General features: G+C 36.1%; 1 protein-coding gene and 1 pseudogene across 6 annotated transcripts in view; one reads left to right on the top strand and one right to left on the bottom strand.

The window, feature by feature from the left end:
- Nucleotides 1-22,827, top strand: part of EYA4 (EYA transcriptional coactivator and phosphatase 4) — a 228,315-nt gene that overhangs the window by 190,980 nt on the left and 14,508 nt on the right. For 5 of the 6 annotated variants that reach the window (XM_011356201.1, XM_011356198.1, XM_011356199.1 and 2 more), the window contains 5 exons: nt 1,190-1,326; nt 2,779-2,862; nt 16,095-16,184; nt 21,767-21,825; nt 21,933-22,093. In XM_011356201.1, the coding sequence (XP_011354503.1) occupies nt 1,190-1,326; nt 2,779-2,862; nt 16,095-16,184; nt 21,767-21,825; nt 21,933-22,093 (531 nt within the window). The remainder of the gene's footprint in view (nt 1-1,189; nt 1,327-2,778; nt 2,863-16,094; nt 16,185-21,766; nt 21,826-21,932; nt 22,094-22,827) is intronic. The other variant, XM_011356202.2, reaches the window with a different exon arrangement.
- On the bottom strand, nt 19,680-20,051 carry LOC105289499 (annotated as a pseudogene).

The following is a 22,827-nucleotide window of genomic DNA, read 5'->3' as shown; positions in this document are numbered from 1 at the left end:
AGCACTTAAGGAATGGGAGAAGAAAAAGGAGATCATGTCTCCTAGACAGAGAAGGACTGGTGACAGAGATTCTAGAACTAGGAGAGTGCAGTGTATCAGCTGCCAGATATGGTTCTGAGGAGGTACCGTTCAAGAGGATCAAACACAGTAAGGAGATCCAGGAAGATAAGAGCCGAGTCTGTCTATTGCATTTACAATTAGGTGGTTACTGGAGACTTTGGGTAAGAGGAGTTTTAGAGTTTTGGTAAACCGAAGCTGGATTATGACAAATGGATGTCAGGAAGTGGAGACAGATGTGACGTCCAGTACTGTAGCTGCTGGCCACATGTGGCTATTGAGCACTTGTAATGTGGCTAGTGCAGATGGAGGTCTGTTTTAAGTGTAAACTATACACAAGACTTAGTATACAAAAGAGATTATGTAAAACGTCACTGATAATTTTATACTGATCTTTTTATATTGATTGCATGCTGAAATGATAATATTTTGGATAAATTAGGTCAATTAGCATCTGTGAATAAAATTATTTTCACATGTTTCTTTTTTACTTTTTTTTTAATGAGTCTTCCAGAAATTTTTAAATTTATGTGTGGCTACATTTGTAGCTCGTGTTATATTTCTGTTGGACAGCACTAGTATGCAGTATTTTTTTAAGAAATGTCATGTAAAAAGAGAGATAGCAAGCAGTTAGCTTCTAGACAGAAGTGCAAGGTCAAAGGGAAGGACTTTTAAACTTATCTGTGACCTCCAGAAAAGGAAGAGGTTGGAGGGAAGATGAGAGAGGGTTTGACTAATGGAGGGATATTCCCTAAGAGGTGAGGATGGGGAGTCGAGTTTGCAGATGGAGGCGTGGGATTGATCCAGAAGACATTTTATCCTCTGAACTCTGAGGTAAGGAGGTGAGAACAGATCTAAATTTAGATAAATATGTAGATGGGAGTAGAAACAGGAAGTTGAATGCATATGGAGTATAAAAGACATTCAGGTTTAATAGATCACAGAGATTAAAACTAAGAAGGATTTGTGTGACCTACAAAATTTTTTTTGTATTTGGGATTATAAATCTTTTTTTTTTTTTGTCATAGGAGCTTTCTGTTGTATAGGAATTTGTTAAGGTAATTGATAATGAAGATTCATACCTGATCTAAAAATGAAGTGCTGTTCTTGACATAAGTTATGTTATTTACAGGAGAGTTTGACACTGTGCAGAGTCCCTCCACACCCATCAAAGATCTCGATGAGAGAACATGTAGGAGTTCTGGGTCAAAGTCCCGGGGAAGAGGTCGGAAAAATAATCCCTCCCCGCCTCCCGACAGTGACCTGGAGGTATGCTGACTCATCCTCAAAGAGCGTAATATGATCTTTTATTTTTATTGAATACATATTCTGTACTTACAGTTCTATAAAGTTTCAAACTTAAAATATATGTATATGTCTTGAAATGAGTGGATCTACTTTGTAGTAGGCATTTCGCAGCTGCAAAGTTAGAGATTTCCTCTATGATAATGGCCAAATTAAAGACAATAACAACTTAAAAATGATAACGCTTTATAAATTCTAGGCCTGAGATAATTGCATCCTTTGGTTCAAATTGACACAAACAGAAATTTAAAAAATAAAGCCATTATTCATGGGATAATTTTCTATGCCACACTCCATTTGGTAGTTCTAAAGTAATGAAAGATGTTTATTTGGGTCAGTTAATTTAAAAATGTAAAAATCTGTATGGAAAGGAAAAATTGTCTTCTGAAAAATAGGAAAAATTCCAATCATTTAATACATGTTAAAATTTTTATATTTGTAAATTCTGTAAATGTTTCCATGTGCTATTTGCGGGGGTCAGGGGAGGGGGGTAGTTTGAAAGCTCTTTTGAGATTTATCCATACTAAGCAGGTTGATTCTTATTATGAAGCATCAGGAGAAACTATTTTTAACCATAATATATTACTTCTTAAACAACTGCATACTTCAATTAAGTAAAAACATTAAATTTCCAGATTGAATAAAGTCAAGTAACGGTCATTGGGCCTCTTTCTAAGAGATTATTTCCAACAGCAGCATATTCAAATGCCTTCAAGGACCTGGAGTGATAACAAATTTGTGAACTGGGTTAGGGAGCCAGGAGATTGTGGGGAGCAGGGAGCACTGGCCCAGTCAAAAGCGGTCTGCCCATCACTGCCATTGTCGACTACCAGTACCACAGCTTCTAGTTTCTCTGCTGCAGTCAGAACCCTGACTTTTGTTTGAAATCTCCTAATCTTGAAAAGCTGGTCAATAATTTGAAATCTTTCAAAATACTGTGCAGGCCGAACAACCCATCTGATGGCCTAAACTGACCCAAGGGTCTATCCGCACTTTGCAATTTCTATTTAGGCATTGCTTATTGATTCTTTTAAATATATTTTTAATTAATTCTTTGCATGAATTGCAAAATTTCATGACTCCTTGAGGCGTAAAACTTTAAAAGAAAGTTTAAGCTCACTTGTATCATAAAGTCCAAATATGTCCTTTTTGAGTATTAACAGCAAGTAAATGTTTGGATGAATTCATTCAAATTAAGACATCTGATTTTTAAGCTTGTTACTTGTATCACTCTCTCCACAGGTTTTACAGAGTTTAGTTCTGGCAAATTTGGGGAAGAATTAATGGAGCAGCATAGTTTTCTTTAAAATGGTATTAAGATTATATCCAATAACTAAGTGAGATGTTTTCTACTTATAAAGAGATATCCGCTTCCTTAGAACTTGATAATTCTTTGATATTTATCTCTTTCCTCAGCGTGTGTTTGTCTGGGACTTGGACGAAACCATCATTGTTTTTCACTCACTGCTCACAGGTTCTTATGCCCAGAAGTACGGCAAGGTAAGGAATCAAGAAATTTTACCCCAAGAAATCATGTTAGAATTTGATTTTGTTCAAAAATCAAAAGCCATTTAAAAATACATTTAAGTGTTTTTGTTGTAGTCTTGTCAAATCTGCTCTTAATTATTTCTTTCCAGTGGCCCATCGTTTTTTAATGTGAACTGGAATTTTACAAAACTAATTAGAAATTGGATTTCTTTTTCCTTCTTCATGAATTTGAGTTTTCCACATCGAAACCAAGCTTATTATTCTGACATAATTATTTTAGAAAAACAATTTGTGAATTGAAATGGACTTTAAACATCATAAAATTATATATTATCCTCTAATAAGGGAACTTTAAGAAATCGTTTGAATTAATTTGTTGTACCAAATGTTGCTATAGAATACCATTTGAAATAAGGAAGTAATCTTTTATCTGATAGATCTTTGGATTTATGAATAGAAGTGTTTTTGTAACTTAAGTAAGCACATGAATAGCACCCCCACACACACACACATGCACACACACAAATTCGGAGACAAATGGTCTCATTACTCCTTTTCTCTTTTGCCATTGTTTTCACAGTGAGTTAGCTTCTTTTAACCATGCTACGAAATATCTGTATGAGTGCTATTTCAAAGACTGATGCAATTGCAACAGGCTTTTTAGCTGGAAACACAGTTGTTTAGGTCATTCCTGTTAAAGTCTTTGACTCTGTAGGACTCATAATCTAACCAGTGTCAATTCAAAACATGGTAGCCTGCCTTCAATTCCTGGATTCAAAATTGTATCTAACTTTGATTCCTTTGCATGTCACACGTACAGAAGTGCCTCCCTGTGTCACATAATTTAAATAGGGTCTTATATCAGCTCAACATGCAGTTTTTAGAAATTTTGTTAAGCTTTTCTTCCAGACTAGTAGTGATGAATTGCATTCATGTATTTCCTCCTAAATTACACTCTTGGTGAATTCTCATTGCATTTGATTTTTAGTATAGGTAATGAATGTTGCTAAACAGATATGAAAAGTAACAATTTTGTTCAATGACCATTTAGAAGTCTTTTTCTCTATCGCATTCATCATCATCTAAAATAGTGGTCTTCAAAGCAGAATGTATGCAAAATACTCCACTGAGATAAGGAAAGAAAATATTAATGTGTGCCTATACAGATACACAAACACACACTTGTATCTTGTAGTTTCTATTGTCTGTTTCATAGCTCACATACTTTACAAATACATGCATATGATTATAATTTAAAGAACATGTATACGATTCATAAGTAAATTAACTATGTAGAAATTTTTGGTGTGCGTGCCAAAATTCTATTACTGATAGAGTATGCAATCTAAAAAGTTTCCAGACCATAACCTAAAGCATTTCTTCTGGAATAATTTTGGTTTGTGAGGAATACACAGCAAATCCTGTTGAACTGATTCCAATATTTCTGTGCAGCTAAGTTTCATATTAGATAAATGTTTAAAATAAACAATCTAACTTGAACACATGAATCTAAATAAAGTTTCCTTCAAAATAGTCACCATTAGAAGCTCTATCTAAATATCTGTGTTGCTTCCATTATGCCAAATCAGTGGTGGAACTAATCTTTTGGAATTACCTTTAGATTTATAAAATGTTTACTAACTTCAACCTTTCATCCTTTTGTGGTAATTTTGATTTTTAGAAATAGTGAGATCATCTGAATCCAAGGCAATGATGAATAAGAAGTATGTGTGGTCAAAATATCACTTTTTTTTTTTTTTTTGTCAAAAATACCATAAAGTTGCTTTTTCATCCCAGAACTGAGCATGGCCTTCCATTTGGGATAAGAAGGAAAGCTAAAAAAAGAAGACAAGGAGGGGTAGCAAACCATAAAAAACATCTTTAAATAATGCAGCTGCTTCCCTGGATGACTCAAGTAATTTCAAAAGCAAAATTCTCACACTTCCTGGCGGTGCGTCACCGAAATAAACCTGCCACCTCCCCGTGCGGCAGCTGGATATGCAGCATTTATTCCACGCACAAGATCCATTATTTTAAAGTATTGTCGCAAAGCTTTGTTTGAATACAAAACAGAAACATTTTCTATGCTCAGATGCTTGAAACAGCAGAGCTTACTGAAAGGGTAGGGAAGAAGGAAATTAATGTTTATTTAATGCGCGCAATGTGCCACACAATAAACATCACAATTTTAAGGGGTAGTTTTTTCTCCTCAACCTATAGACGAGGAAACATACTCAGAGAGGGAATAAAATGGGTGCAAAGTCACACAGCTAGTCGGGGGCAGAGACGAGTCCTGGGTCCCTGGATTTTTTACCTCAAAGCCCTCATCATTTCTGCTACAGCACATCACACAGTATAACTAATTTACCATGAATACGATATATAAGTGACTTTTCCTAAAAGTAAGGATAGAAAGTGAGGTACTGTGTAGGCCGTTATGGGAATTCTCCTTTAAGTTGGAATAATTCTAATTCTCTTCTCTCACACAATTGGGATTTTTTCCATCAACAGGTAAATCTTAAATGTTTAGTGAACTAAAGTTGGCAGACAGATATCATCAGTACCTCATCAGTGCAACACAGGAAAAGAATCAGGGGCACTATTGGAAGGTATGGGGAAGATAAACTTATATTTATAGTACACCTCCTGTGTGGCGGAGCCTGTGTTTGGCATTTCACAAGCATTAGGGCTGGTGGTTAAGGACAAGAACCTTTGAATCAGGGAAATGTAACTATGAAAACCCAGTGCTCATGTGTATATCTTTTTGACATGGGGCAAATCATTTAATCCCTCAGTCTCAATTTCTGTAAACTGGGAACAATATTATCTATAGTGCATAAGAATTAAAGAGAGAATATGTTTAACTGGCTTAGCAGAACACTTGGTATGAATTAGCACTCAAAACAATTGTAACTTGTTAATCACTTTCACAAATGTTATCCTACTTAATTCTCATAATTACTCTGCTGTAGTTTATGATGATCTAAATTCTATGGATGAGGAAACCCAGATTATAAGGGTTTAAGAAACTTGACCAAGGTCACAAAATAGTAAACTGGTACACATATTAGAAATCAGTTCAGTCTCAATAACGAGTCCTTGTCCTTTATACTATTCTGGGCTACTCGAAGGGAGCCTGTTGGAATTGTTGATGAAAGAAACGTCGAAACCTATAGAACATTTTTGTAAGAGTTAATTCGAGCCAAACTGATGACATGTGCTGGGGAGCAAGATTTCAAATACTATGGAGAATAACAGTTTGCAGTTTCTTTTATGCATCTGAGGTTAAGGAGGTAATGTGAGGAAGATTATGTGAAGGTGACAGCAAGGAGAGAGTTGGATTACAGGATAGTTAAGATTGTGTGCTCTCTGGAGAGTGGTCTGATTTAGAATAAGGTCTGAAAGAGGTGTCTCAAAGGTGTATAAGTGTAGATGCACAGAAAGATGGACAGAGTTTGCTTAAGGCAAAGATAAGCTTTTTAGTAACAAAGTTATGTGCCTGGGACCTGACTACCCACGATGGCTTGCCCAGTTAGGAATTTGTGATCTGATCACCTGTGAGGTTACTTTCCATAGAACCTCTTTTTTCATCTACAGACTTGCCCATGTTGAATATTGTTTTACTCGGGGCAATTTAAGAAAAAGTGAAAACATTTTTAGGCTCATTTTTTTAAAATTAAAATGAAAATAGCCTTATTGAATTCCATGAAAAAGAACTTAGATGACCTCATGAAAGAAGTCCTGTTCCTGAATGATCCTTAGGCTCATTTAACCTCTGAGCCTATTTCTTCATCTGAAGATGGTTATGGTCCGTTTCCTTCCTGGGCTTACTGGGCAGGTTAAATGAGATAACATGAATATATAAAAGTAGCACACAGCTCTGAAAATTATCATCCACATCCCAGGCTGGAGAATTCTAAGTAAAAATATACATTATTTCCCAAAAATGAGAAATGGCTAAAGACAGATACTTCCCAAGATGCAGATACGGCACACAAAGTGGTACTGTAGAGCCCTGAAATATAGTGAGCTGCTAAGGGAAAATATAAGCACCGGAGATGTAAAATCATATCTTTCCATGGCCACACCTACCTGTCTCTTGCTCTTCCCTGCCCCCCATAAATAAAATAATAATAAGTACCATTTTTGAGCTCTTGCCATGTTCCTGGTGCCCTGTTAAATGCATTATCTCCAGTGTGATTGATTCTTTGTCGCACAGCTTGTAAATGGCACGGCCAACCAGAACTCACATCTCTTTGACATGCTTTTAACTTCTACACTCTTTTTGTCTCAAGTTTTTCCCCCACCATATATAAAATAAAATTTGTGGAACGTAATAATTCAAGAAGGCCATTTTACTCACAAATTTCCCTGTGTAATGAACTTTTGTATTTTAATTAAAAAAAAAAAAAAAAAACTTTTGGAAAATCCTACTTCCATTTATAAATAAATAATTTCGTAAGTTTTCCAAGATCTGTCTAATATGTTACCACTTTTTGACTCTGATCAGTTGTCGACACAACATGCTCTTTTCCCAAGCAGAACTATTCTTGGATATTTACCATTGATGGCAAATGAGGGATGTCAGTATTTGAGCTCTGCAGCCCATGAAGCTGATGATGGGCTTTGCAGCTGAGCACCAGTTGGCATGTTGAGTTTTCAGCACTGAAACCTCTAAAAGAGGAGTTTGTAAATTTGCCAGGACATAGACCAGAAATCATCCATCATCTGTTAGAGTTTCCGAAGATTATTTCTATTTCCTGATTAATTGTATATATTATTTTACCTGATGAGTTACAATAATTCCTCTTTGGATGAGAAAAGGGTGAAGGGAGCTAAATCAATTATGCCTTAGGGATTTGATTTATTTTGCAGCATTAATGTGTCAAGTGCTATGAAGCCATGATTCTCTAAAGTTATTCCACAATAAGGATGCAAAGGAAATAGCCCAAGTCAGGGAAAAGACGGAAGGAAAAGTGAACAGTTGCCTTATACTGTGAAATTAAAATTCAAGCTCCCAAAACTATGTACTCATTTTAGACAACATCTAATATGAGAGCAGTGCTGGGGAAACAATACATTTCCCAAGATAAATCAATTGGTTACTTTTATATTAAACAATCTATACACAGTTATATAGAAAGACTTCTGAAATAGTATCAGCTAGATTTTAAATTCTAGGATAATCATAAGGATAAGTACCGACTTAAGTGTATGTCAACTAAGGAAAGGCAACATGATTTAATAGGGAGTGATTACAATTAATCGAGTGTTGGAGCCATAGATTTGAGGCCACCCGAATGGCAGCGTGCAGTTATCTCCCCTCTGAGCACAATGGTTAGAGCATTCTGTTTTAGAGGGAGAATGGTCCTGAGTTCAAATTCATGCCTCGCTTCCTACTATGCATGTGCCCTTGGATAGTTTATTTAGTCTTTGTATCAATTACCTTTTATAGAAAATGTGGAAAATAATACGATTAATAACTTGATTAGGAGGGTTAAATGAGTTAATGCATTAAAACTCAGCACATTGCCTACCACAGAGTAAATGTTTAATAAGTGTAACCTGTTTTATTTGGTTTCAAGGGAATTTAAATATTGGGAAACTGAATTTTCAGGAAATGATATTTTCTAAAGAAAAATGCATCTGTTTTTATCTGTTATCTCATAATGTGAAATACTCAGCTCAATGTTGCAGAGAAGTGCAGAGTGACTAGAGAGTGGTTGTAATATATATAAAGTAATGAATACAGAATTTACAGGCCTCAAAAAATTTTACAGCGTATTTCAAGGTTGTACATAGTGTATGTGTTTCCATGCACCTGCGTATATGCAAATATTATGTACTTCAATATAGTACATATATACATAAAAGTAAAGCCAAATCTAAGACAGTGACATATCTCAAGCTCTATCTTAGGGAGTTTGCGAGATGGTGCTACCTACCGACTCCTCTTTCAAAGCTCTCTTTTACTCTTTCACTGAGTATATGTTTATTTTAGAGAAATTGTTTTCTCTATTGGATATAATGGCTCCAGGTGATATCATAAATGGCCAAATATTTTACTTTAATAACCTCACCAAGTTATTGCTGGGCATGCATTAGAAAGGGAAAGGGTATTGAAGGGGCATCACACTTATTAACTTAAAACTAATACACCCGAAAGATAAATGGTAAATTAGTTTCTTAAAAACACAAACTCCTAGAATGCTTTTCTATAAGCTCCCCTGAAGTTTCAGTCCTAGTTTATGATCTCGGTTTATGATCAATCTCACATCTTTGTGAGGTAAGGGAGGGCAGCCAACTTCCCTTAAATTTTCTTAAATCATCATCAAGTCTCCTTTTTCTAAATTAGTGTCTCGCCTATCTTTTCTACGGCCTTCTTCTAAAGTACCACTCCCTTTTGTTCATGACGTTGCGTCAGTTGGGTGTGTTCATTTGCTGGCTCTGCCATAGCTCTCCTCTCAGCCCTATGCTTTCTAGCTCATCCTTCCACAGCCATTCTCACTAACTTGACTCTTTCCGTTCCATCTGGCTGCTATATTATACTATTTGTATTGTATAGTATAAAAATGGTATTATTTTTATATTTAAAAGTATTTATGACATATGATGGGCTAGAAAGGCTAAAAATAATAAAAATTAAATAAATCCCATCAATCCAAAGGCTCCACAATAGCAATAATATAGCAACTATAATTATAGCGTATTGCTACTGCTATAATTCCCCCTGACGTATATTTATTCTTTTATTAGTTTGATTAATTTGGGTGAGCTTTATTCAGTGGATTTTCTTCTGATTCAAACAGTAGAAGTGGTAGTGCTAAGTTGTGTGATGCCTCTTTCATGGTTTCTGGTTACTTAATATGAACTCCTGTTTGATTGCAAATATGTTACTTACACGAACACTTGGATTTTGAACAAATCCTTTTTTTTAAATTGTATTTTATTATCAGTTTCAAGTATACACTACATTGGTTAGACATTTATATAGTTTATAAAACCATCCCCCTGATTGCTTTCTCACCTCTGGCTCTGTACTTAGCCACTACATTAATGCTAACTGCATTCTCTATGCCGTGCTCCCCATCCCCATGACCATCTATCAATTGATAATTTTGAATAGATCCTTTTAATCTAGAGCAAGAATTACCTAGTTTTTCACCTTTACCAGCTCCCCAGCAGGTAGTTGGCTACATGACTAAGAAAAGAGTCACCATGGGTCATTTGATACCTGAAGTTAAATCTACAGGTGGTTCTTATGGAGGTGAAGGTGGGGTAATGAATGCTTACTCATAACTTTAAGCTATTTCTAGAGAAGCCTAGTTTCCAAGAAATTATATTGAGCCACCATTCTACTCAGTGATCAGACTAACTCAAGTCTTCGAGTCGTTGGTAGTGCCCCAGAGAGTTAACACCTAGGAAACCAGAAGGTCATACCCGCCAGTCTTCCCTCACTGTCCCAGACCTTCATGGGAGCTCTCAGACCAGTGCATTTAAAAATGTTAACATGCATATGAATCACCTGGCGATCTTGTTAAACTACAGATTCTGCCTCAGTAGGTCTGGGGTAGAGTCTGCAATTCTGCCTTTCTCACAAGCTCCCAGCTGATGCAAGTGCTGCTGGTCTTTGAACCGCGCTTTGAGTAGCGAGGTCTTAATCTGCCGATTCACTGTCTTGTTTGTACATTAGACTCTCTGGTGAGGTTTGAAATTACTTATGCATGGCTCCCACTTTAGAGGATCTGATTTAATTGGTGTTGTCTGGACAGCAGGAATTTTCAGAACTCCCTAGGTGTTTCTCATGTGTGGTCAAGTGTGAGAGCTTCTGCCTTAGAAGTCATCGTTCCAGCCCTGGATATCACTATAACCTTACTTTTTCATAAAGCGTCACTATCTTTGTCCCTCTTTTTCTTCATCAGACTCATATTGTGAAAAAACCACTCATTCAACATTCTACCTGTACAACAGTTGTGTGGCCACACATCTCACGTGGGTCCCAGGACTCCCAGGTTAATTAACGCTTCCACCAGACTATTTCAAACTTTCTCTCCCCTCAAACCTCCAAAGCCCCCTCTCAATTCTACACAAAATTCTTCCTCCATCACTTAAGGAAAAAAAAAAAAAACTGGAAGCATGACTTCATCTTCACACCATAACCATTCTCTGCCTCTCTTTTGCACCTCGCTCATGGCCTGGATCCAGGCCCTCTCATTTACCCAAGAAATCTACTCCTGAAATGACCTCTTTCACTCCTCAGTCCCCAGTCTCCCACTCTCCTGGATTATGCCCATCGCTGTTTTCTATGCTAAATAGTCTCACCACCAGCCTGCCAGTCAAACCACTGAGTCTGAGGAATGACCTTCTTTCCATATTCAAGATTCGTGTTGCTGGGGCTTCTCATTTGCATCTGACCCAGTTGAGCGCTCCCTCTTTTTAAAAATACTTCACTTCCCTGACCTGGGTCACTCTGCCTCACACTGTTGCACACCCAACTAGACTCATTTTCACCTCTGCATACGTCCTCTGCCACCACTGATATCTGTGCATGACTAGTTTCCTCACCTTTTTCAGGTCTCCTTATCCTCAGCTGTCACCTCCTGAGAAAGACCTTCCCTGTGCTTCTTTAAATGCGCCATCGCTACTCAATACCTGTAGCCTTCTCTATCTGCTGACTCTGTTTTTTTTACTACCTGAAATATAATATCTTTGCTTGTTTTCTGTCCATATATTTATCAGATAGCTCACCCAGTAATAATATAAATCCCTTTAGGACAGAGACTTTGCTTATTTGGTTCTTTGCTCTCCACTTAGAAATTGAACATGTCCGACATGTAGTAAACACTCAAGAAATATGTGCTAAATAAATGGATGTTCCTGAAACCATTCTCCAGGTCCTCCTGAGAACTCTGAAGCCCACTGCCTATCCATTATAGACAAACTTCTCAATTGTATAATTTCCCTTCTGATTCATGACCAAATTTTATTTTATCTCTTATCACTGATTAAAAGAGTTCCTGTATCCTAACAAACCCACTCTCTATTCCCACCTTGGTTCATGGAGCTAGTCTGTCTTCCTTCTTCTGTCATGGACTTGCACATCTTCTACTTGTGTGCACAAATCTACAAATGTGTGTCAGGTCCCAAAGGAGTTACTGTTCCAAGAACTTGAGTTATTAAAAAAAAAAATCCCCCATTTCTTTTAAAAATACATAATGGCTGTCTCTCCTGAGATATTTTTATATTGTGTCCCCAGAGGAGGAATTCCAGCTGATGGCCCAGTACAGGGCAGAGGCCCATAGACAGACAGGCTGGCTCCAATTTATGTTCTCTGCTAACATGGCTTATAGGCATTAGTATTTTTGATATAGAGAAGTACTGTACTTGAACCTGACTTGGTCTTATGCTGGTAACATCCAGCTTAGAATCACACATTTAAAGGTCAAGAGTTACTCATTTTCTTCATCTTCTCTCTCTCTCTTTCTCTCTCTCACTCTCTCTCCTCTCTCTCCCTCTGTCTTAAACCACATGTCCTGGGAATAGTTTCAGCATTTTAATAGAGCAGTACAGAAAGTAAATTGGCAAAAGTTCAGTTTGCCCCGTATTAAACTCTGCTGTAGACACTTTAAACCTATTGGAGCTGTTATATATGAAAACATGCATCAGAGCTTCCACAAAACCCTGTTAGTGCCTTTATTATCCTACTGTTTTTCTCTGTCCAAGTTTTCACTATCACTTCATTTCAGACTCTAAACTCAACTCAACACTCAGTACAGGTAAACTGAAAAAAGGCAATAACTCTTAACTCATAAGGTACCCATAATGCTGCATACATTTAAAGAAAATGAGCAAACATCTCTGTGTAAAACTTGGGTTCAATCCAGAAGTATATTTAACTCTCAAATGCATGATGAAACCGTGGAATTGCAGGCACTGGCAGCTCCTTCGCAGTAGTCTGGCAAGGCAGAAGGAGACCAACATTACAGAGACCTTGCTAAGGCCACACCCACCAAACTCCTGGTGATCTCTCCTGGATTCTTACATCTGTGGGTCCTTCAGCTGGAAAAATGTGATACTGTAATCTGCTTACTTAGAATTAACTGTCCCAGTGACTTAGTAAGCTGGGTGTGGGGGTGGGGGGAGTAAAATTAGATATTTGAAAGTAAGCCCTCACTAGACATTCTCTTAGAAACAAGATCACTCACTACCTCTTACAGGCATGGATTTCCTTGGCTCATGGCATGACTATCCCTAGCCCATCTATGCCAAGCCTTTGGCATGGCGGACGAACAGCTCCTTTTCAACAAGCCTTGCTCTTTGGAAACCTTAGTAAAATGCAATTGTTCACACTCCAGCACACCTCAAACCTAAACTACCCCAGTTCACAAACGGTGTTTTGCCAGACTGCTTCCTAAGTCCTGGCTCCAGTAGAGTGTGTTATGTAGAATCGTCCACAGCTTGAAAAACAAATGAACAGCCCCTTCCAGTGCCTTGGGCTTGCATTACAGTGAAGTGCTCGAATACAGTTTTTATCACACATGCACTGTGCTTACTTGTTAGAGAATTCTTGTCAGTTTTCTAAAAATTATATTCACTTGTATGCTTATCAGATGCTCAAAATGCTTTCTTCCTGGATTGTCCTATCGTTATTGGGAAAGCATAGAGTTATGTATTTCAGAAGCGTGGAATGGATGAAAGTAACAATCAAAGAGAAACAGTATGTTTTCTCCCATCCCCATAACTGATATGTAAATGCAAAGAATATGAGGCATGAATGTAAGAACATCAATGATTTTATTTAAAACTTAAAAAAGAAAAATTGGCAAATCAAAGAATAAGGATTTAACTGACCTAGTCTCAAGAAGGAAAACCTTTTAAATAAGACATTTCTGAACTCCCATCTGAAATATATATCTTTAGGGCAGTAATCATCAGAAACATACGGAGTACTGTGGAGATCAGTTTTATTGTCTTGCATCAGTGAACATTCCTCAAAAGCATAGAGCGTTGCTAATGGAATTATATGTTTTCATGCTATAATTACATTTGATTTTTTCTTATATTTCTGTAGACTTTTTGTTCATGGTCTCATGACTAGACAGAATATTTACAAGTTTTCTATGTCCACAGACTACCCAACCCCCTCCCTCAAAGAGAGAGAGGAATTTTTTAACAGAAAAAAGACAAATGTATATTTAAAAATTTTTTATTCAATCTTTGAAGATGTTCTTTCAACAATAGCAACAAAAACATGAACAACAACAAAATGAAATAAGAAAAAAGAATTTTATACTTGAAGAAAACAGAGCAAGAGATTCTTTTGAGTTCCAAAACTCCTTGAGACCCAAAATGGGCACTTCATATTTTTGTTCTTGTTCTTGAATACTATTTGTTGGATACAATGGAATTAAGTTGATGTTTGGGTATGTTGCTCCAAATGATTCTGTCACTGGAAGATAGATAAACCCAGCAGCAGAATCAAAGTAGAGTCTTCCTGCCTGGAGAACAGAAGACCAGGTACTATCATGTATGTGAACAACAAACAGCTGTTTTTGAGAAGAGAGAATCTCGAGCTGCAATATCCACAGAAGTCTCTAAAGAAGAGATGTAAACAATTAGAAAATTATGTTGACAATCAACACGTTATTATCATCCTGTCTTCCTCTTCTCTCACCTTCGGTCTTAGCTTTGCTCAACACACCTCAGTGACCTCTTAGCCTAGCACTCAATTCCTATTCTCTAGGTTTAAATCACTATAGAATATGAGGCTGACACTCACTTCAAACATGTTACACTCCAGGGTTTCCCCCTCAAAGTATTATGACAGGAAGTATAGGAGGAAAGTTGGTTGTTGCAGTGTAGATGTGGAGTAAGGAAGGGCTTCTACTTGCTAAGTGGAATAAGTTCAAGGGTGTTATGAATACTGCTGGGCCTGACCTGGGTTGCATGTTCTTATCAGAAATTGAAGTCAAGTTAGCATTACATTTTCCCAAGTTTAAATACATTTCTTGATAACGCCATCTATTAGAACATTGAAACCACAGTTAGGTACTCTCTCCTTGGATCCTTATAGTCTGGCTCTTGGCCCAGCCACTCAACTCAAATCACCCTCTGAGGTCTTCCAAAATAACTTCTCAGCCAAAACCAATAGTGTCCTTCTAGACTTGTCAGCTTTATCTGAAATCATATTCTTCTCTCTACTAACATTAGGTCTATGCTGGTCTCAAATTCTCAGGATTTGTTTTTTCTAGGTTTTCTACTTTCTGCATCACCAGAGTCACACCTATAGTAGTTCTCTTAGAGATCATCCAACTTTGGTCATTTTAGACACAATGTTTGAGCATGAATTACTTCCCTAACCATAAACTCTCCTTACTTTTTAAAGTCTTATCCCTCTTTATGCCAAGCTTTCAACTATAGTCATAGTAAAGTTCCAACACTGATCTTGATTCTCCTCCACTCCTTACTGCTGTGCAATATCTTGATTTCTGTCAACAAAAAAATAAGTCCCTTTGACTCCTTACTAAGCCCTTACTTTCATTAAACTTCTAAAGGTAAATATTTTCTACTTAGATTACATTTACTGAGTTAATGTTCCTTTTGTTATCCTCAGCCCTTCTCTCTTCATCCCTAGTCAAATGCAGGTTAGACCAAACTATACACATATGCAGGTAAATACTGCCTGTTGATCAAAACGCAATTCATAATTAAATGGTTATTTTATCATGCTCCACCAGCTCTTCTTATCCCACTTCCAGATGACATTGTCCACTCAAGTCCTGCAAACATCTAATAGACCTGCATTTTTCCCATTCCTACTTATTTGTCATCATTCTTAAAAGGATGTCCTTTTCTTTTAACAAGTCTGCTCCATTCTTCAGTACCCCATCCAAATAGAGTCCTCTAAAGGACTTTCCATAGAGATATATGTAAACCGGATCATATAAAATAGCTTGCTTTCCTACTCCTCCTCTCGTGAACATATAGCTTTATGTGAAAATGCATCCTAAGTCATCTTTATGTGCTTATAAATCCCTGTAAATTCATAGATCTATCTGTATATGTAGTATGTCTTAGATAACTCTTTGGAAAGACACTTTACAGATAATTGGGAAAACTTTTGAATCTTAGGTAAAAATCCATACAGTCTCCCCATCCCAACAACCCACAAAAATATACATTTAAAATATTTTTATTAATAATATGCTACTAAATTTTACCTTATATATGCATTTTCTTTTCAGGATCCCCCCATGGCTGTAACTCTTGGACTCCGAATGGAGGAAATGATTTTTAATCTTGCTGATACACACTTATTTTTTAATGATTTAGAGGTAAGAATTTTAAAAAGTAAGAATAATTGTATCCAAATCTTAAAACTCTTAAATGGTTTCTACATATGCAGATAACCTCAAGGAAACTGAAAGATAGAAATTTAGCTCAAGAAAATAGTAAAGTTCCTGTCAAGAGAAAAATGGTGCATACAAATGTAAACAGAAGTTAAATTATGTTAATGAATTTTGCATAAGTACTGGCACATATTTAAAACAAAAATATCTCAGAAGAGGAGCAAGTCTGCTTTGCTGCCCCACACGTACACCCCTGCACACAGCTTCTTGCCCTCGTAGTGTCTCCATCACAACCCATTCAGAGCCTTTGGAATCAGCATTAGCTTTTCCAGATTACTAACCAGGATACTATTTAGGTTAATCACTGGACAGTAGTCACAGATGCTATTCATGGTGCTAACATGGGTCATTAAATTTTGCAGGGAACCTGACATCTAATTTTAGACAACATTATCATTCCTCATTTCCACCCCTTCCAGATAAAACAGTGCTAGAGCTATTTACGTAGCACATCTGACTGGTTTGACTGCATTTATTTTCTCTCGCTCTTTTTTTTTCCCCTAAGTTATCTTTTCCATTTTCAACCTCAAATGAAGAGAAAGTAAAAACAACAAAATGAAAGGACCCAAGAAAAAATAGCCTCAGGATAGGGAATAAGTACTATAATAAGGTATACAATCTGTGTGTTAATGTCTGAGTTTTTAGGCGTGCAGAAGATGAAATTTGATATAACCGTGTAGCTCGGCACTGGGCAGGAGTACTTCTCTGTCAAGCGCAGCTATGATGAAAGAGATACCTCTTTCTTTTTTAAAAATGTCATATTTAAGTTTATTTTTTATCTCATGGTTTCGCAGTGGAATAAAAGTGTTTGTAATCGTATCATGAATGAAGAGGGAGATTATTATACTGAATCCCCACCTTGTGCTCAATATTTTATATTGGACTTTCTATTAATTAACAGCCTTTTGAAATTAATACACTTATCACATTATTTTTGTAGAGGTGAAATGGTAGAGTCCACAAGCATAGAAATCATGTTTGTAGTTACTTGCTAACTAAGTGGTAGAACTGGTATTTGAAATTCTGACATCTATCTGTCTCCAGAGCACATATTTCGGCCCCCATACCATGCTGAAATTAACACAATTGTGTGAGAAAGAAAAGTTAGTCAGTGTCTTCAATATGTTTTTTTAAATTGACAAGGTCTTGAATCCAGTTTTCGTTACAGTTGAGATATAAGAACAAAAACTGTGCTATTCAGCATATCCCATAAATGTATGCTGGAAATCTGTGTAATAGTATTTTTTTTTTTCTCTTCAGTGAGTCACTGTTTTTACTGGATAATAAAATTACTGTCTGTCTAAAGAGGTTTTATTTTTTTTCCTTAATGGACATTATGAAAAATCAGTATTCCCAGGCAAGTTTTCTAGTTTTAGATAATAACAATAATCACCTCTCTAAAACTTGATTTAAATTAATCTTGCTACTTATTCCTATCTAGTGTATAAAATGATTTTATATATACATGATAATAAGAAACACATTTTAACCTTTTGGAACTTGAATTTTTTATATAGAGTGATAACTTCTTACATTACGTTGGTTAAAATGGATTAGTCTCATTCTAAAGAGAATTCTAAGATTATTAGTCCTTTTAAACAGGTAAAAGACAAAGGAAATTTTATGTGGTTTTATCCAAGCTCCATAGTTTTTATTTAATTTTATTAATTATTTTTTACTAGAAATAAATGGAATAAATGACCTATTAGCTATTTTACTGGCACATTAGAAGACAGATGGAATAAATTTGCCACTCAACTTTTAACAGAATAATAAAGTGAGAATGTGAAAGTAGCATATAATGAATTTGCAAATACCTTTAGCAAGTTTGACATGCATATTTGCATCTCAGAAACAATGATCAGCTATAGTGCTTTAAGAATTTTAATTTTGGATTACATATTTTATAAGATAACTTAAAAATACCTGACAGGATCTGTGGTAGAAATATTAACTGAGAAAATATTGGTATTGACTTTTTTCTATAATTATAGCTTTTTAGTTGTGTTTCGAATGTGACAAAAATTTTATTTGACTCAAACACAAAACTTAGTATCTAACTTAATCAAAGAAATGATTAGGTCTCTGCATATAAATTGATCAAATTCTCATACATCCACACACACACACAAGCATGCCACACACACACACGCACACACGCACACACACACACACACTCACTCACTCACTCAGATGAAGTGCCCAAGGAAATTCAAAAGCTTATTATTGACTTAAGTGAGATAAACATTAAAACTAATAAAATCTAAATAGCTTTCAAGATCATTCAGGACAGTTACATACATATCCAGTATCCTTCTGCATCTGATTTTGAAACTCTACTTTCACTCAATTTTTTATTTCAGTAGACCTCTTATAAGCACAGATTATCATGAGCTTCATAACTAGTATTAAGCTATTTCTGCTTCTGACAAAGAACTTCCTCAAGAACGTAACTCCCTCATTAGCCTATTGTTTTATTTTCCTTGTGTATTTAATCCTTCAAGGTTTCTTTTCTTAACCTAAAAATCTAATTTGAGTCTCAAATTCTTCAACAGATACTGCAACATATGTAGTAGCAGCTGTTTTCACATAATTCCTTAGAAGATACACATTTGAACCCTCCTGATAGACACTTTGCTATATCCTGCCCAAATGCAGAGAAGGCAGATGCTCACACTCCTCCTCAAAGAAGAGAATTCTCTGTTTAAATAAAATGTTATTTTAGTTAGAATAACTTCCAGAAAAGAAGGCACCGGGGAGTTCAGGCTCACAAAAGTGAGAGAAGACTGCTGTGGATTATAAATGATAAAGATCAGTGACAACACTGAGGTTGCCTTATAAAACAAAATTAAAGAATGTGAGATTAGTATCAGAATTATCCCAAATGTTTGAGTTCTCATACTGAAATTTGTTAAAGCCAGAGCATTATGCCGTTTTTAGTATTTCAGGTTTGGGTGAAAATGATTCCTGCAAAGTTCCTCTGAGTGAAAACTAATTGAAGAACAATTATTTAGATTTTTCTAAAAATATAAGTGATTGAAGTTCAGGTTTTTTTCACTGGGCTGTAATCCGCAGGCAGGAGTCCAGAGTCAATAAGCATAGTTAACTAGGCATAAATTTAAAGAGAAGTTCCATTTGGAGAAACCTCAAACATAACTTCAAATATGGAGCTCATGGTCCAATAAGTTTGATATACTGATGTCCTCGGGAATAAAAAAAATGAGTTTGGGGGTAAAATTAATCGTATGAGTTAATACTTGAAATGTCAGAGGAATTTCTCTAAAAATTAGGATAAGAGGATATTAAAAATAAAAATAACATCTAATTACCAGGGTATTTCATAAAAATTTCCTCCCATCTTTTTTTTTTAGATACCATTAGTTATAAGAGACATGGAAATTATTTACATGATGAAAGATTTTAGAACTTCAGTGGAATGAGCAGCTTCATGTGATGCCATTTCAGTAGTGATTTAATGCAGTCTTCATACTTACCAAGAATGTCACCATCTCTAAATAAGAAATAACCCCTGTCATCTAAAACTACTTTGCTGCCTTCATATTCTGGGAGAAGAAATTTATTTCCAACTTTCTTGCTAACTAGTTAAATCTTTCCACTCTTTCCTTTAGAGCCCAATCCAGCTGCTACTACTGTTGCTTGTAGTACTATTCCCTGCGATTTTTCTGGAAGCATAACGCCTCCTTTGGTTAAAGTTTGGACTGTACTCCTTTCACCAAATGCTCAAAAATGCTCAAAATGGGGAAGAATCGTTCTAAATGCCTGTCCCGCCATGACTCCTGTGACCCCAGTTCTTACCCAATTCTCTCACCCTCCCCTTCACTCTTGATATAAATATCTTCTTACAGTCCTTACCATCTAGAATATTATTTCATTTGCCATAAGTTTGCGTTAGAAAATTTAAATGATTTTGGTAATTCCGTCAAGAACTGTCATTTGTTTAGACTTCTGCCATTTATTCAACAAAGACGCATTGAGCGATTTCTGTGACAGATTGTGCCTCAGCTCAGGTAGGGGTATGGTATATCTGGATGACCGAAACATCCTCTTCAGGGCCCTTCCTTACCTATGAATATAGGTGGAGACTTATTCAAAACTTACTAAACACTTAATTTATGTAAGTTATACGAACCTTTAAAATTAATTTACCTGGATTCTCAAGTTATATACTAAAATTTTATTGATTGGTCTAGTCATTAAGTTTTATATGTTAAAAGACACCTGAGTCAACTAGTTCGTTCTCAACCTGTGACAGGATCTAATCTATTCCATGTGGAAACCTGGAGATGAGATATTAAATATTTCACTGCCAGATACTTCCAAGTCCTATAACAAATAGAAATAGTAGCTGAAAAGCCTCTGTTTAGTATGGCATTTTACTTTCAAAGTTAATAATTTTTAAATTGGTTTTTAATGGTTTTGACTATGTGTACAGTCAGAATCTGTGAGAATGACTGAAATAGTTCACAGTGGGAAAAGAGGCCCCAAAGGCTAAACCATATTTATCCAGAGGTTAGAAAGTACTAGGTATTTTAAATACTCTAGCCAGATTCCACCTTCAGATTACGTTCTGTTTCACTGGAATTTTGCAGATTATTTGAAGATAAAATAGGACTTTTAAAACCAGCAAAGAATTGAATTCTTGTCCAGAAAAGTTACCATTTTTTTCTGAGCATTGTAGCTTTGTCAAGTATATGGGTATTTGTACCCAAAGTTTATTTTCCTCTGAGTCTGTAGCACATTGGAGATGGTAAATCTTTATTATTTACCTTTTACTTATAAGTATTCTTTTCAGTTTAAAGATGTTAAAACTTGAACAGAGGAGGAAAATAAATAAATAAATAACACCGGCTTCTGTGGCGATTAGTTTTTTTCTCTGTTAAAAGACCAGGACTTTAAAAATAATACCAGCCTGGTTCCTTCATGGTGTCCTTGGCACAGCAAAAAGTAGGAAGTCATAGAAATCTCACAGGACAACATAATCATCAACCACTTCTGTTTCTTCTCAACAAATAAGATGTAATAGTAACCGCCTAAGGTGTTCAGACCAAACAAGTTTCGTATATCTGTGTATCTTCAGATTAGCTTTGCTTCCATACACCACAGCAACGGAGAAGTGGCTAAGAGTGAACACCTGTGATTATTATAGATACAAAAGAGAATTTCTTATCAATAATCTTAAGACTAAAATTATATTTAAATTGTTCTAAAGAAATCTACACACCATATATTTTCAGGCCCCTTTTTATAGCACTCTTGGATTTAGATCTTGCAGAGGGGAAACGGTGCCGTTTTTTTTCCCAGTGGGATGGGGGGATGGATGGGCAAATGCTGCCATCTTCTGGCCATTGCCAGATCAAAGAGAAAGGTGGAAAAACCAAACAATCAGGGTGACAAGCATCACTTGAAAAAAAAATAGCTTATCGCTCTGGCCTTTTGGTTAAGATGAAGTGTAGAAAAACAAATAACGTTTGCAATGTTTTTAACAGGAGTGTGATCAAGTTCACATAGATGATGTTTCCTCTGATGATAATGGGCAGGACTTAAGGTAAGCCATGCCTTTTAGTACGCTATTTCCTACAGAAATTCAGCTATGGAGTTTTGCACATGTAATTATTTCTTTTATTTCTTTTTAATATATTTTGGGTGTTGCAGTACCTACAGCTTTGCAACTGATGGCTTCCATGCAGCTGCAAGTAGTGCAAACCTTTGTTTGCCAACAGGTGTAAGAGGAGGGGTTGACTGGATGAGGAAGTTGGCTTTTCGTTACAGAAGAGTAAAAGAATTATATAACACCTACAAGAACAATGTCGGAGGTATGTGTGGTTTTTTAAATCGAATAAAGGCACTAGATAGAGGTAGAGCTTGAACTATAGTTCCGTATTCTATATAAGGGACTATCCTGCTATAAAATAAATTATCAAGAGCTCATGACAATGTCTATTGAGCCAGAATTTTAAATGTCTTAGAGTGGGGGCAGGGAATCCAACTGCAAAATAAAATGTGCAGCTCCGTCAAAGGAAATCGAGAATTCTTCGTCCCCAGATATTTCCTCAAGATTCACAGCAGGGTGTTTAGTTTACCTGCCTTCAGCTGGGACGCTATCAGTGAAAATCAGACAGAGGAACTGCTTGGGGCAGAAGGAAGAAGACCTGTTTAAAGATAAGCTCCCCAGTCATTGAAGCTGAGTTGTCAGCAATCAGTGCCTTTCCGGAATCCTATCAGAAATAAATATAAACAGTGCTTTATGTCACTTCAAAGACTTCAACAAGTCTATTTTATCCCTTTAAAAATTGAATGTTGTCTCACAGTATATCTTTCCCATGCATAGTGTTAATTATGATTATCATGATTTTTAAAAGTTCAAATACTCTGTAGGTAGTATACTCATCTATATATTACAAGTGATGTCAAAATCTGTGACATCAAAGCTAAGATCCAGGATGTGCTTCTTGATATAATAAACCTTGATCATCTGTCTTATTAGTATCAATTTTAGGGCAGGATCCTAAGATTAGTCAATAAGATCATATAAGATGCTCCTCTCAGA

The sequence above is a fragment of the Pteropus vampyrus genome, unplaced genomic scaffold (assembly GCF_000151845.1).
Source record: "Pteropus vampyrus isolate Shadow unplaced genomic scaffold, Pvam_2.0 Scaffold24, whole genome shotgun sequence".
Lineage (NCBI taxonomy): Eukaryota > Metazoa > Chordata > Mammalia > Chiroptera > Pteropodidae > Pteropus > Pteropus vampyrus.
The sequence above is the reverse complement of the archived record's forward strand: the minus strand, read 5'-3'. Positions and strand labels throughout refer to the sequence as shown.